Below are 16,537 nucleotides of genomic sequence, written 5' to 3'. Positions count from 1 at the left end.
GTATGTGGAGGTGTAAATGATAGGGGACAGGTATGTGGGGGTGTAAATGATGGAGGACAGGTATGTGGGGGTGTAAATGATGGAGGACAGGTATGTGGGGGTGTAAATGATGGGGGACAGGTATGTGGAGGTGTAAATGATGGGGGACAGGTATGGGGAGGTGTAAATGATGGGGGACAGGTATGTGGAGGTGTAAATGATGGGGGACAGGTATGGGGAGGTGTAAATGATGGGGGACAGGTATGGGGAGGTGTAAATGATGGGGGACAGGTATGCGGAGGTGATGTATTGACGGGAAAGGAGTTATAGAACTTGCAAATGAGAGGTAAGAGTTTACTACAACTTTTTACAAATTTGTATAAAAACACTGAAAAACTACTATACAGATATTTTTCTGAACCACAAAATGTGGCAAAGGCTTTAATTTGAGGGAAAACACTTGCTGGCTCTAATTTTTCAACCATTAATAGAAAGTGCAAAGACCAGCCATTTGGCACCTATTAAAACCCTCCAGTTAAAAAGTTCTCCTTATGGCCACTTACAGCCTTCTATAGCGTCCTGCTAGCTCAGTAGCCACTTACAGCCTTCTATAGCGTCCTGCTAGCTCAGTAGCCACTTACAGCCTTCTATAGCGTCCTGCTAGCTCAGTAGCCACTTACAGCCTTCTATAGCGTCCTGCTAGCTCAGTAGCCACTAACAGCCTTCTATAGCGTCCTGCTAGCTCAGTAGCCACTTACAGCCTTCTATAGCGTCCTGCTAGCTCAGTAGCCACTAACAGCCTTCTATACGGACCTGTGCTGTCTCAGTTGTCCAGGATGGTTTCCCAAATTTTTCATCCACTCCGAGTTGGCTTTTTTAAAAAAAAATTTCTAGAAAAGTTGTGCAACTGCGCCGCATGTAATGAAAATTCGCATTTCTAATTGAATCTCATTTCTCGGGTCTGGGCAGTTATGCGATGTCAGCGAGTTTTCATGAAACACACTCACTTTCTTAAACTCGCTCCTAATTAAATTGGCCCCTTAGTGTTTATTTGTAAAAAAAAACATGAAGGGTTCATAAAGACAAAAAAACAAATGAAATACAGATTACTGGTGTATTTTGGAGATACTAGGGGGCTATGTATCAAAGCTTGATGAGGGAAAAAAAAAACTTTGAGATCTAAATCACAACCAATCAGCTTCTAACATACATTTTATAGGCTGTGTTTGAAAAATGACAGTTAGGAGCTGATTGGTTAAAACGTTTTCTCTCTCATCAAGCTTGATACATAGGCCCCTAAGTCTCTAACTGAATCGTTCCCGTTTGACATTTGACCCAAAGCATAAGGTTATCGGAGTAATGAGAAATATTACCCTGGTATAAATAAATGTACAAATAGTCCATGAGCACAGGGCATACTCCTTTTATTATGATTAAAAACCTGTATCTACGCAAAATGTCATTACAACAGAAATTACTTCCATAGGAAGAATTTCAACTAATATATATATATAATTTTTTTTTTTATTAAAACTTTTTTCTTTTTACATCACAGTATGTACGCATGTCCTAGTCATTTACTTGTAGTGACAATGTAAACCTTTATCCTAAGAGCATGATCATATGGATAGTGTGGCTGCAATAAACATCGGCATGAAATGTTTTCAGCAGTAGGAAAAAAAAAGCGAAAGATGTTTTAAAAAATAAAAAAAAAAAAGACACTTTTTTGTTTTTTTTTTGTTTTCACCAGGCAGTTCCACAGTACATACATGTGGGTATAGGACGTGTCAGCACATTGTAGTGTACAGTATAAGTGTAAGTACTTGACGCTTACAAGCTTGGATGATAAATCAGTAAGATTTTTGTATTATTCTTAATTGTTTTGTTGACCTTGTTTATAAGAAGTTTTAGGGTGACTTTTAGGAGACGCCCGCATAAAGGCAACTATTGAAGGCATCAACATAAAGACCTTTATGAAGAGATAATACCGGTCATCACCAGTTCTCACTGTTACATGCAGCAGAAAGTATGAGACTAGTTAGGCCGTAAAATGCCCCCTACCCTCCCCCTTACCTCCAAAGGGGGTACTACAAGACACTGATTATATAAAGCATTGTTAAACCATGGACAATTATTTCTAGATTATAGACAGTGTTACAAATTAAATAAAGAAGGTAACTTATGTCCTGTAATAAATCAGAGTGTGTACTCTAATTGTAGTGTTTACCTAGGAATCGGGTTTACACCACCTGTCTCTTTGTCTTAGTCCATCCAACCAAAAGGCATTATGGTGATCTGTGAGAAATTTTGGTGTTTACAAATTCCATAAAATTTTCACAGCACTTTTGTAAGCTGGGATATTCATCATCAAAGGCACATTCAGACTAGGTTGCAAAATCTTTTGGTCAGAAAGCAGCTACAGGCATACACGTCCCCTGTACGTCTTTGTGGGATGGGGGTCAGTATAGTGTCCAATGTAGGAATATGACAAAGTAGAACAATAAATATTCTCCCCTCCAAAAGTTTATGTATTAAATAGGTCACTGTGAGTGGGGCCATCAATGTGGGACAAATTACACAGTCATTTAACCCATTGTGAAAATATTTTAGATAACAAATGCAATCCATCAGCTGAAAGTTAAGCGGTGCCTTAGGCCGCAACTCGCCCCTCTCACGGCCCGATATCGCCCTGGCGTCGCACATGTTTGTTTGCAGCCCCAAAAATCTACGAGTCTAGTGGTAACATAAGAATTGACCCCTAAATGTTGGCCTTGTCCCTCCTACTTGTAACATACTGACATATTGATCCATAAGACGGCTGTGCTGAAATACACTGTGCTGCGGCCATTGCTCTAAATGGTCACGTCAGGCTTGTATGTGACCCTACTTGGAAGGTAGTCAGAACATACTGGGAAACACGTAGATGTCTGTTACAACGCCTGTGCGTACAGACTGTATATTACAGACAAGCTCTATTTTTGGTGACCGGCGTTAGGACAAGCAGAACACACATATTAGACTTTTGGAGGGGGCTATAACACAGAGGGGGGTTGTGAATATTAGAAAGCAGCTACTATTCTGCAAACGTGACCTAACCTCTAAGGCACTGCATTTGGAAATGCTTTGGCAGCGTAGAATAATAATCTAAGTTAGTGTTGATAGATGAAGGTCTTCCAGCTTATAAAAGAGCTCACAGTTACAGGACACTTTCAGGAACGATGGGGCTGTTAAGGCGATTCGGAACTGACCGGATGCTGTTTAGGACATTAAAATTAACCTTGAAAAGTGTAACAAAACATTTTCCCCTTCACTTTGAACTGTGACACAGAATATGCCCAATTGTGTCGCTCCTCTTGTTTTCTTTGTGATGATTCCACCGGTATGTCGTAATTATCACTGAAACATTTCACTATTACATAACATAGAAACCTTTAAAAAGTAGTGTTTGACTCAAAATACAAGTGCTTTAAACAATCAGATACAAACTCCAAAACATATTTTATCTACAGAGGCTCACATCGCTGTCTCACGACTAGGTGGTTACTGTTAGACCTCGGCAACAGATGATCCAAGAGCTGGAGTGAAATGAGTCTGCTGTAACGTCACAGATACATGGCAGGTTTCATGTCACAAAGGTTCTACCTCTGCATTTCCCTATCTGAGAGCAGGTCTGGTGTCAGGACAGCCAGAGAGGAGCGTTTACTCTCAGCGGCTATAGAGGAAATCATTCGGATCTTACTGGTCGTTTAAGGAAAGAAAATATATGCAACAAATTATACAAGATTCTTATTTTGGTTACAGTTGATACATACAGAGCCTATATGTCATCCTAACTCATAAAGTGCGTTTCCCAGGACTATATAATACCTGCAATTAATCCACTGGGGTCTAAAGATTAGAGATAGAGGAACAGACCTAATAAGTGATGGGGCTATTGGGTATAATCCTGTAACATTGACATTGATGTCCACAATCCAGATTTCTTATAATATGTCAACTATTCCCATGTCTCCAGCATATTGTCAACAAGCACCCTGCCATGTATAGTCACCATGGAGAAAATGCCAACCTAACACAACATTCCATATTCTGGCGTCATCAATATGAATGTCAACATGGTGGCTCCATACCCCACAGTCTAATCATAACGGTATGAGGTAAGATGGTGGCTCCATACTCCACAGTCTAATCATAACGCTATGAGGTATGGTGGCTGCATACTCCACAGTCTAATCATAACGCTATTGCATGAGGCAACTGAAAGATGTGAACTTGGTTTAATATAATCTGTAACAGGACAGAGACTGAGGGCCTGATTCAGAGCCGGACGCTATGACCAGAGCGCTCGCTCTGAATCAGGGCCCTCCTACCTTTTTTTGGAGCGTCCTCATGGACGCTCGCATAGCTGTGGGTTACCACCCACAGCTTATGCGAGCGTCCATGATGATGGTCGCGATGGTCTTGACCATCGCAACCATCGGGCTTGCGACGGAGACCCTGCGGTAGGGTCTCGCTGCCGCAAGCCCTGGAGTGATTTTGGCTCTATCAGAGCCAAAATCACTCCCACTGACATCACTAGTGATGTCAGTGGGGCCGGCTTCAGACGGTAGGCGTTCCCATGGGAACGCCTCCATCTGGCAGGCACACCCCCGGCACGCCCACCAAAGGGGGCGTGCTGTCAATCAACATCGACAGCACGCCCCCTTTGGTGCGAGACCCGGAGCGATGGAGAGCCCGTCGCTCACCGGGTCTCGCGCATGCGCACGATGGAGCTCCCTCCGTCGTGCGCATGCGCAGTGGGGGAACATCGACCCGCTTGCGAGCGTACTGCCGCTCACGAGCGGGTCTGAATGACCCCCAGAATCCAGCAAATATACGTTAATATAAGATGAACTAAAGGCAGCAGAGATTTTGTTGTTTAGTAATTCTCTTCTCTCCAGCAAATTTGTACATGATCTCTGTGTTGTGTTATTCCGTAATTGTTGCAATGATGCTAATTAATGACGACTGTATGACCGTTCCTCGCTATTGTGCTTTCATGAGTTTGTATAGGAAAAAAGTTCCTAAAGGCAGGGATTATAGCTCACTAAATATACATTACTATGTGTGTGTATATATAAAATCTATTATTCACTAATGGGGCAATTGAATTAGCCGCAAGGATCCATCCTATCCTCACGTTATGTCTCTGAATTTCAGGTTCGGTCCTTTAAATAACCTACACGTCACACAAACTATTTGGGGCTCCATTGAACAAAAAGTCATAACCCCCTTTAGCACCAGTTTCCAACGGTAAAAGGGGTTACGACAGCAAGTTGCTATTTATGAAACAGCAGGAAGCTATTTTTGTTGAAATCAATACACCATATATATAGCTGGCGTTGGCCGTGTTGCCCCAGCGCCATCTAGATATGGCGTAATGGGGACCCAGCAAAGCTTTTCCACCTTTGCTGAATTCCCACTGGGTTGAAGCGCTATGTGCATGAGCATATGGCCACCACACATGCGCATCTGACAGTAATCCGTCACCGGTGGTGTTGGCATACGCCACAGAGGTGGGGGACACCGCCGGACAGATAAGTGACCACATGACCCGTTGCTGAGGCCAGACCCTGAAATGTATCAGCCAATCCCCCCTCTATTACAATGAAAATCAGGACAGACCTGGAAATGTGGGACTATTGGCAGGCAATTAGATATCTGAGGGAACGCAGTGATGCTTCCGGTCTGTTCTTATACAGCAGAACTAGTTTCACTCCACTCTTAAAAAAAAAAAAAAAAAAAATAGATGTTCATATAAAAACATTTCCAAAAAGACATTTCTTTGTAAGATAACATAAAAAAAAAATAAAAAAAGTAGATTTATTGCAAAATAAGCCATCTTTGTGTTACTAAACTAAATCTTTGAATTAGTACAGTACATTATTTTTCTCTTAAATACATGAGTTATTTTAGTTACAAGGGCTGGTTTAGACTGCAGTACCGGTTTCCAAAATAGTGTTCTGGACTAAAAGATTAGCTAAAAACAGGGAAAACCTCCCGACGCATTTCAGGCACATCTGAAGAATATATCATTTGGTTTTAAACTGGAATTTTTTTTTTTTTTTTTTTTCTTAAAATAATTTAGATTGTTACATTCGACCATAAGCGTTTCCCCTCAGGTAGTGTTAAGATTTTAAACCGTCTGTTTACATTCACACATATAATGTAACTTGCATTTTCCAAGTATTTGTATGTAAAATCTTTTAAAGGCTATTATCTTAAAAGAAAATCATTTGTGTTTTTCTTCTCATTTTAAAATTCCTTTACATTAAGATATCACCACCTACAAAATCTACTGTAAGTAGCTGCGGCACCACTGACCACGTCACTGCTGGATAACCGTGCTCCGCGTTCGCTCTGCAAGGCAACAGCACGTTTCCCCTGCACCTGGACTTCAACTTTTTTTTTTTTTTCATACTTTTTTTTTTTTAAGAAATCTTTACAAACTGTAATGTTTCACAGCTACAATGAATTTCTAAACGTATTAGAAATGAAGTCAGTGAAATAGAGAGAGCAGAGAACCGCTGGCTGGGCTGTAGGTGCTGCCACTAGTGTTGAGGTTTAGTCAGTGTCCATTGTGAAGTTTTTAGTGTGTGCAGACATAGGGTACGGCGTGAGCGTTGAAGGTTACATTCATTCTTTGACAAGCCTGTAGATATGATGCTGTGCTCCGTGCTCACTGTTTGACACTTCAAATACACACGCCATGCATAACAGCGTTTCTTGTGTATCCCTGTTTGTTACCACCTTAAATACAAACAAAAAAAGAGAGCGATAAATACCATAATGCTGGAACTGATTATCCACCAGTCTCCTCCCACTTCCCCATTATCTCAAACTGATAACTTTCCCCGTTAGAGTGCACCCTGTTGCCTACATGTAGCCATTTTGTGTGTGCAGCATGTCCAAATGAGCTGTGACATCACTAAGCCATGAGGCAGCCTGCACTGTGTGTAGGTGACAGATTCACTTTAAAGAGCAGATCAACCGGCTGCACTGCGGCTTTCTAAAAACAAAACATTTTAATAAATTGGCAACTTCGGCAAAAAACCTTTATACAGTACTTTAAACACATTATTGAAGCATTATACCAGTTGTACCTTCTACCTGGGGTCCATAGCCTCCAATGTATTCAAAGTATGTGACTCCTACCCCTTCTATATCCAGAAGGGCGAGTCGTTAAGAGTGAGTGCGCTCAGAAATTGCAGCACACAGCAGTTTCCTTCCAAAACTTACATCCTAAAACTACTAAAACGTAATAAATGCATAAACCAATGACGAGGTAAATGCCACACACAGCTGATCCACAGAGGACCTGGGCCATGCACTGCACAGGAGACTCTCACCAACCTGGTGTATAAGGTGTCTTTAGATTGTGAGGGCCAGGTTTCCTTTCCACCCATGTAAGTCTATCTGAGCTGCCCGCAATGATTTGCTTTGACACAAACCAACTTCTTGTGGGCATCATAACCAAAAGATCATCACATTTTCTAAACGCACCATCCTATGTCTTCGGAGAACTGTCAACTTCCAACAAGTTAAAAGATCCATCTGAAGTTTGATTTCGCCAATAATGCCGAAATCACGATGTCCTAGTTTAAATGAAACTTCAATACCACCCTAGGCAGCAGATGTGATTATGTCTCTTCCTCAGATGTGGAGATTTGGAAGACAAAGCCGCCAGCTCCGTGCTTTGGACACAGCCAGGAGAAAAAAAATCAATTTCTGTACTTCCAGTAGAAGCCTGTATCAGAACCTTCAGTGAAGAAAGTCTTAATATGTTTTCTAAACCCCTGCTTCCCAGTACTCCACCACTGGTATGGAAACCTCTGAGATAGCTGGAACATTGTGTTCTTCCCAATTCATCATCCTGGTGAAGTCCATTACGACAAGGGAGCTCTAGGTCCTGTCCTGATGGTACATGTATGTCACTGCGTTAGTACGGTCTGGCTGAATATTTATGGCCTTTCCTTAAAACACTCTCAGGTTTATCATGAGCTTTGATGGACTCCTCTGTAGTCCAAAGGCCCTGAAAGTGACACTATAGATTGAGTGCCTCTCACCTCTAAAGGCTGGTGTCCGTCATCACCATTGTCAGGTCCCATAAAGCAAAGGTAAAGACCCTTTTTGAGGCTTTGACAGGGGAGGGACTGACGAACGAAGATTTCATGATGATTTGGCTGCTCAAGTGGTACAGCAAGCACCTTTATTTTGATATTTGCTCAATCTGGAAAGCCCTTGAGTGGAACCCTGCAATTTGCACCGCCTTGAAGGACAAGACCATCTTTTCCAACACCTTTGTGCAAACAGAACAGATGTCCATCTGAGAGCCAATTCTTGAAATTAAAGTATTTTGTCTTTTGGTACCGTATGAACATCTGCTGTTGAGTATCAAACAACAACCATAGGAAAATAATATGCTGGGCAAGAATTCGGCTGGTTTTATGGAAGTTGATGGTCTGTCGATCTGACTCTGGTGCCTTCTCTCATACATGGACCCAAAGCAAGTTTGAGAACTCCTTGATCAACATGCAAGGAATGAAAAACAGCAGCAGTCATTACCAGTTGTTATATGAACAACCTCATCGCTGTCACCAGGCCGAAATGAAGAGCCAAAACTGTGCATCTAAGACAGTGTGACCTTCCCAGATGAGGACATATAAGTCTACGTTTGTTTATGACAGATCTCAGACTCTGTCTTGAACCTGTTCAACCAAAGCTGGGTGTTTAAAAATAAGCCACAAAGGATCCATCTGAGGGATTTTTTCCCATGAAATTCTAACCTCTTCTGTACTCCTGTACTGGAATGAGGTTACTAAGGACTCAATGGCTCCATTAATGGCTGATCACGTTGTTTTCTTCATGCAGGGATTCCTCTCAGCAAGACCCAAAGGGAGCTAGCATGTGCCATCTTCCTGAATATCTCTAGAAAGATGGCGGCACTGTGCTAGCATGTGCCATCTTCCTGAATATCTCTAGAAAGATGGCGGCACTGTGCTAGCATGTGCCATCTTCCTGAATATCTCTAGAAAGATGGCGGCACTGTGCTAGCATGTGCCATCTTCCTGAATATCTCTAGAAAGATGGCGGCACTGCGGACATGTGCCACACAGGCTCCAATCTCACTTAAAACAACAAGCACAGACTATTAAATACAGCAGAAACAGCCCTCAAAGATATATTTCCAACCAGCATATGTATACAACAGGAGAGATAGAGGTCCTTCTGCCTGTGTGCATATCTGGTAACAATGAGGATAGTAAGTACAGTGGTGTGGTCTGGCTTTGTGGTGCCTGATGGCGCATAACAATCTGAAGTACCAACAGTCACTACCTGCTGCGACTCTGCCCCCCGGGGGCTCATAGGTAGGGGCTGGCGGCGAAGGTACCCTCTTAGACAAGAGAGTATAGAGGGTCTAACTAGGACTGTGGCAGTAGCTCTCCTTCCCTGTCTCCCCATATGATGTAAGAGAATTAGATTTCTTTCCCCCACCTGTAAATATTTCTGACTCTTTGAAGAGGTTTCTTCTAAGATACCTACCAACAAAATAGTGAAGTTTTCCAATACACTGTTCATCATGTACTTCTCTGGTAAGTGTTTCAGCTTGTGGATGAAGTTGATCATATATTCACACATTGGAGAGCGGTTTATCCTATACACAAATCTGCCATTTTCAAATCTCGCATATTCAGTCTGTAGAGGAAAATGTGGACGATTATAATGCGTAAAATATATAATACAACTTTCCTGGGAGAATTAACACTAATGCATTGATTGGACTGATTCATAGGTGGGTGCAGGGAAACCATCAGGCGCAGGCGTCGGACGGTTTCTCGCAGTGCACGTGCGTCGCGACTGTTACTGCACAGAGACACAGATCACAATTGCATGAAGATCAATGCAATTCCGATGGGCATTTCTGGATGGTAACTTGGGGGGTGGCTAACGGTCGTGTCAGTGACTGCATCTAAATACTGGCGTCCATGGCCAGTCAGACATTCTGCGTCTGCCATAGGCAGGTGCAATGTCCGATTGTCCTGCTGATAGTGTAGCTTTGTACGCACATTGGCAGAATCGCACTGCAGCCGTTGGGCATCTCAATAGGACACCCATCAAAAATAGCATTACAATGAAGATACAGGAGCGGTTTCTGCCTTTGCGTCCACCATTGAATCACCCCCACAAAGTAAAGTCATGAAAATGATACAGTGACATTATACTACTAAATATATCCAAGTGATAAAATGGTGCTCAGCATCTCCAAGCAATCCACTAAATATAATGTACAGCGCTAATGAAGAAAGAATAGAGTACAGTACTAGCAGAGCCAAAACTGCATCATCTAGTGTACACTCAGGATAACAGGTGACACGCATCGTCTAGTGTATACCAGGATAACAGGTGACACGCATCGTCTAGTGCAGTGTTGGCTAACCTTGACACTCCAGCTGTTATGGAACTACATAACCCAGCATGCACTGCTACAGTTTTGCTATTAGGGCATGCTAAAACTGTGGCAGGGCATGCTGGGATATATAGTTCCACAACAGCTGGAGTGTCAAGGTTAGCCAACACTGGTCTAGTGTACACCCAGGATAACAGGTGACACGCATCGTCTAGTGTATACCAGGATAACAGGTGACACGCATCGTCTAGTGTATACCCAGGATAACAGGTGACACACATCGTCTAGTGTATACTCAGGATAACAGGTGACACACATCGTCTAGTGTACACCCAGGATAACAGGTGACACGCATCGTCTAGTGCAGTGTTGGCTAACCTTGACACTCCAGCTGTTATGGAACTACATAACCCAGCATGCACTGCTACAGTTTTGCTATTAGGGCATGCTAAAACTGTGGCAGGGCATGCTGGGATATATAGTTCCACAACAGCTGGAGTGTCAAGGTTAGCCAACACTGGTCTAGTGTACACTCAGGATAACAGGTGACACGCATCGTCTAGTGTATACCAGGATAACAGGTGACAAGCATCGTCTAGTCTATACCAGGATAACAGGTGACACGCATCGTCTAGTGTACACCCAGGATAACAGGTGACACGCATCGTCTAGTGTACACCCAGGATAACAGGTGACACACATCGTCTAGTGTACACCAGGATAACAGGTGACACACATCGTCTAGTGTACACTCAGGATAACAGGTGACACACATCGTCTAGTGTACACCCAGGATAACAGGTGACACGCATCGTCTAGTGTATACCAGGATAACAGGTGACACGCATCGTCTAGTGTATACCCAGGATAACAGGTGACACGCATCGTCTAGTGTACACCAGGATAACAGGTGACACACATCGTCTAGTGTACACCAGGATAACAGGTGACACGCATCGTCTAGTGTATACCAGGATGACAGGTGACACACATCGTCTAGTGTACACCAGGATGACAGGTGACACACATCGTCTAGTGTACACCAGGATAACAGGTGACACGCATCGTCTAGTGTACACCCAGGATAACAGGTGACACGCATCGTCTAGTGTATACCAGGATAACAGGTGACACGCATCGTCTAGTGTATACCAGGATAACAGGTGACACGCATCGTCTAGTGTATACCAGGATAACAGGTGACACACATCGTCTAGTGTATACCAGGATAACAGGTGACACACATCGTCTAGTGTACACTCAGGATAACAGGTGACACACATCGTCTAGTGTACACCCAGGATAACAGGTGACACGCATCGTCTAGTGTATACCAGGATAACAGGTGACACGCATCGTCTAGTGTATACCCCGGATAACAGGTGACACACATCGTCTAGTGTACACCAGGATAACAGGTGACACGCATCGTCTAGTGAACACCCAGGATAACAGGTGACACGCATCGTCTAGTGTATACCAGGATGACAGGTGACACACATCGTCTAGTGTACACCAGGATAACAGGTGACACGCATCGTCTAGTGAACACCCAGGATAACAGGTGACACGCATCGTCTAGTGTATACCAGGATGACAGGTGACACACATCGTCTAGTGTACACCAGGATGACAGGTGACACACATCGTCTAGTGTACACCAGGATAACAGGTGACACGCATCGTCTAGTGTACACCCAGGATAACAGGTGACACGCATCGTCTAGTGTATACCAGGATAACAGGTGACACGCATCGTCTAGTGTATACCAGGATAACAGGTGACACGCATTGTCTAGTCTATACCAGGATAACAGGTGACACGCATCGTCTAGTGTATACTCAGGATAACAGGTGACATTACAAAATGTAGTGAAAGTGGCCGATGTATGTTTTGTATTGTGCAGAACAAATGCTGGTTGGTTGGTTGGTTGATTCAGATTCCCATCTCCCATTGGGGGCTGGATAATGGTGAGCAGACGCTGTAATTGGGTCATACCTCCACTTTCTCTACCACTTGTTTCCCGAATGAACAGACTTTAGTGGAGCAGGTGATGGTCATATTCTCCGAGCTTTCATACTGACTAGTTACACCATAAAAAGCGCCTGCATCATCCTGTATATTGCAGTTGAGGTCCGCCTGCGGAAACGATACAGAGATAAGGTTGGGTGGTATTTATATATAGTGACGCTAGATACATATATAGTGACGCTAGATACCTATAGAGTGACGCTAGATACCTATAGAGTGACGCTAGATACCTATAGAGTGACGCTAGATACATATATAGTGAGGCTAGATACCTATAGTGATGCTAGATACCTATATAGAGAGGCTAGATACCTATAGAGTGAGGCTAGATACCTATAGAGTGACGCTAGATAAATTAGACATAACAATCCATGTGCCTCAAACTGTAATAAACAGAATGAGTTTTTATTTAATGTGCAAAACATATTAAACAAGAGAAATTATTATAGTTGAGACAAAAACTCACAAACTGGAAGAAAGAAAATAGAAGTAAAATGTGTGACATTATAGTGACGTGTCCCGTGGAAGTAGGTTTAATTATTATAGCCATGATGGCTGGGAGGATGGAAATGAACGTTAGGTTCCAGGGTTTAGGTTGCGATACGGCTCCATCTTATCTTAGACTGAACACATGGGACAATGGTCCCATATCAGCACTCAGCAAGCTCATATAGAAGGTGGTCCTACATTTATAGATCATAGTACATCTGACAGAACAAGTAAACATACATTAGAATGTGGTAGGATATGAGGCAATGGAGTAGCCGGTGTTTACGGTTGGTAACTGGAAATATAGGAGCTAAAGCTGACGAGTGTCACGCGCTGGAAGAAGGGGGGAAGTGGTACCGCTATAATATGAGGAGAGAAGGAAAAGCGATGCGATAACTACACAAGGAATCAGTAAGCGGGGGAGGGAGGAGTAATACACTGATACAGTAGGGAAGGGGTACATGAGCGGGGGAGGAGTAATACACTGATACAGTAGGGAAGGGGTACATGGAATCAGTAAGCGGGGGAGGAGTAATACACTGATACAGTAGGGAAGGGGTACATGGAATCAGTAAGCGGGGGAGGAGTAATACACTGATACAGTAGGGAAGGGGTACATGGAATCAGTAAGCGGGGGAGGAGTAATACACTGATACAGTAGGGAAGGGGTACATGGAATCAGTAAGCGGGGGAGGAGTAATACACTGATACAGTAGGGAAGGGGTACATGGAATCAGTAAGCGGGGGAGGAGTAATACACTGATACAGTAGGGAAGGGGTACATGGAATCAGTAAGCGGGGGAGGAGTAATACACTGATACAGTAGGGAAGGGGTACATGGAATCAGTAAGCGGGGGAGGGAGGAGTAATACACTGATACAGTAGGGAAGGGGTACATGGAATCAGTAAGCGGGGGAGGAGTAATACACTGATACAGTAGGGAAGGGGTACAGGGCGTACGTAGAAGGAATGCAGTAACTATACAAGGAATGGGTCCTACGTTCTACATCTGCTCTTTGTTCTATTTCCTCTCATCCCTTCGCCTCCCTCTGGTGCGGATTGTCTCATGAAGATAAATGCTTAGTACTCCCCGGCTCTACAATGGAAACAAGACATGGTGCAAACAGCCTCTTGGGAACATAGCTGACTGGCTGAGCCTAATAAGAGACGTCTCCCACGCTTGTGTACACCCTATGGTACAATAGGATACAGGATAGCACCGCTGACCAATGAGAAAGGAGGGCCACTGACAAGCAGAGCGGCCCAGGCGGATCAGCATGCTAGAGCCTACATATGTGTCCATGTGGTCAGGAAGGAAGGCATCAGGGCAGAGGTTCCCAAACGCGCTCCTCAAGGCTCCCCAACAGGTCCGGTGTTAGATATATCCATGGCTGAGCACAGGTGGCTAAATCAAATTGACTGAGGTACTAATTAAGTTACCTGTACTCAACCATGGATATCTCTAATACCTGAACGGTTGGGGAGCCATGACGACCACATTTGGGAACCTCTGGTCCAGAGCATTAAAATTGCAGCACCGCACTCTGTCCACTATCCTCCTGAAGGTGTAAAGTTAGTAGTGTTATGTTATGGGGAGCATTCGCTCTCACTGCTCCCCCAGGCCGCGCCACTGGTCCACACGTGCCGGGAGGTGGACCCCTGTATGATGCAACTGGGTGCACTCTCGTTGCAGCTGACAGGAGAGGAGGTGGGCCGCGGGGGGGAGCATATAGGTGACAGGTCCGCTTTTGAGCTTGTCATTTGTCCCGGTGGCTACAAAGCTTGAACGCTGGTCAAATATGTTTTGTTTTGTCAATTTCTAAAGTTTCAATTATTTTTAAAGGCAATGCATGTTCTGTGTATATATATATATATATATATATATATATATATATATACACACACACACACAGTCAGGTGCATAAATATTGGGACATTGACTGAATTTTCATATTTTGGCCTCTATTCACCACCACAATGGCTTTGAAATGAAATAAACAAGATGTGATTTAACTGCAGACTTTCAGATTTAATTTGAGGGTAATTACATCCAAATCAGGTGAACGGTGTAGGAATTACAACGGTTTCTATATGTGCCTCCCACTTTTTAAGGGGCCAAAAATAATGGGACAAACTAAACAATCCTAAATCTAACTTTCACTTTTTAATACTTTGTTGCAAATCCTTTGCAGGCAATTACAGCCTGAAGTCTGGAACGCATAGACATCACCAGACGCTGGGTTTCATCCCTGGTGATGCTCTGCCAGGCCTCTACTGCAAATGTCTTCAGTTCCTGCTTGTTCTTGGGGCATTTTCCCTTCAGTTTTGTCTTCATCAAGTGAAATGCATGCTCAATCGGATTCAGGTCAGGGGATTGACTTGGCCATTGCATAACATTCCACTTTTTAGCATTAAAAAACTCTTTGGTTGCTTTTGCAGTATGGTCATTGTCCATCTGCACTGTGAAGCGCCGTCCAATGAGTTCTGAAGCATTTGACTGAATATGAGCATATAATATTGCCCGAAACACTTCGGAATTCATTCTGCTGCTTTTGTCAGCAGTCACATCATCAATAAATACAAGGGAACCAGTTCCATTGGCAGCCATACATGCCCACGCCATGACACTACCACCACCATGCTTCACTGATGAGGTGGTATGTTTTGGATCATGAGCAGTTCCTTTCCTTCTCCATACTCTTCTCTTCCCATCACTCTGGTACAAGTTAATCTTTGTCTCATCTGTCCATAGGATGTTGTTCCAGAACTGTAATGGCTCTTTTAGATATTGTTTGGCAAACTCTAATCTGGTCTTCCTGTTTTTGTGGCTCACCAATGGTTTACATCTTGTGGTGAACCCTCTATATTCACTCTTGTGAAATCTTCTCTTGATTGTTGACTTTGACACATATACACCTACCTCCTGGAGAGTGTTCTTGATTTGGCCAACTGTTGTGAAGGGGTTTTTCTTCACCAGGGAAATAATTCTTCTGTCATCCACCACAGTTGTTTTCCATGGTCTTCCGGGTCTTTTGGTGTTGCTGAGCTCTCCGGTGCGTTCTTTCTTTTTAAGAATGTTCCAAACAGTTGATTTGGCCACACTTAATGTTTTTGCTATTTTTCTGATGGGTTTGTTTTGATTTTTCAGCCTAATGATGGCTTCACTGATAGTGACAGCTCTTTGGATCTCATATTGAGAGTCGACAGCAACTGATTCCAAATGCAAATGTCACACCTAGAATCAACTCCAGACCTTTTACCTGCTTAATTGATAATGAAATAACGAGGAAATAGCCCACACCTGTCCATGAAATAGCTTTTGAGTTGATAGTCCCATTACTTTTGGCCCCTTAAAAAGTGGGAGGCACATATAGAAACCGTTGTAATTCCTACACCATTCACCCGATTTGGATGTAATTACCCTCAAATTAAATCTGAAAGTCTGCAGGTAAAGCTCATCTTGTTTGTTTCATTTCAAAGCCATTGTGGTGGTGAATAGAGGCCAAAATCTGAAAATTCTGTCAATGTCCCAATATTTATGGACCTGACATTATATATATATATATATATATATATATATATATATACGC

The 16,537-nt window shown here is 43.2% G+C and overlaps 1 protein-coding gene across 3 annotated transcripts in view; it reads right to left on the bottom strand.

Annotated features, from left to right (window-relative positions):
- Positions 1-4,741: 4,741 nt before the first annotated feature.
- TEAD1 (TEA domain transcription factor 1) overlaps positions 4,742-16,537 on the bottom strand; it is a 252,105-nt gene continuing 240,309 nt past the window's right edge. For all 3 annotated transcript variants that reach the window (XM_088458947.1, XM_088458946.1, XM_088458945.1), the window contains 3 exons: positions 12,426-12,566; positions 9,562-9,714; positions 4,742-6,768 (listed from right to left, as the gene is read on the bottom strand). In XM_088458947.1, coding sequence (XP_088315073.1) covers positions 6,655-6,768; positions 9,562-9,714; positions 12,426-12,566 — 408 coding nt within the window. In that variant the 3' untranslated portion in view covers positions 4,742-6,654. The remainder of the gene's footprint in view (positions 6,769-9,561; positions 9,715-12,425; positions 12,567-16,537) is intronic.

The sequence above is a fragment of the Taudactylus pleione genome, unplaced genomic scaffold (assembly GCF_031769625.1).
Source record: "Taudactylus pleione unplaced genomic scaffold, aTauple2 ptg000875l, whole genome shotgun sequence".
NCBI classification, from domain to species: domain Eukaryota; kingdom Metazoa; phylum Chordata; class Amphibia; order Anura; family Myobatrachidae; genus Taudactylus; species Taudactylus pleione.
The sequence above is the reverse complement of the archived record's forward strand: the minus strand, read 5'-3'. Positions and strand labels throughout refer to the sequence as shown.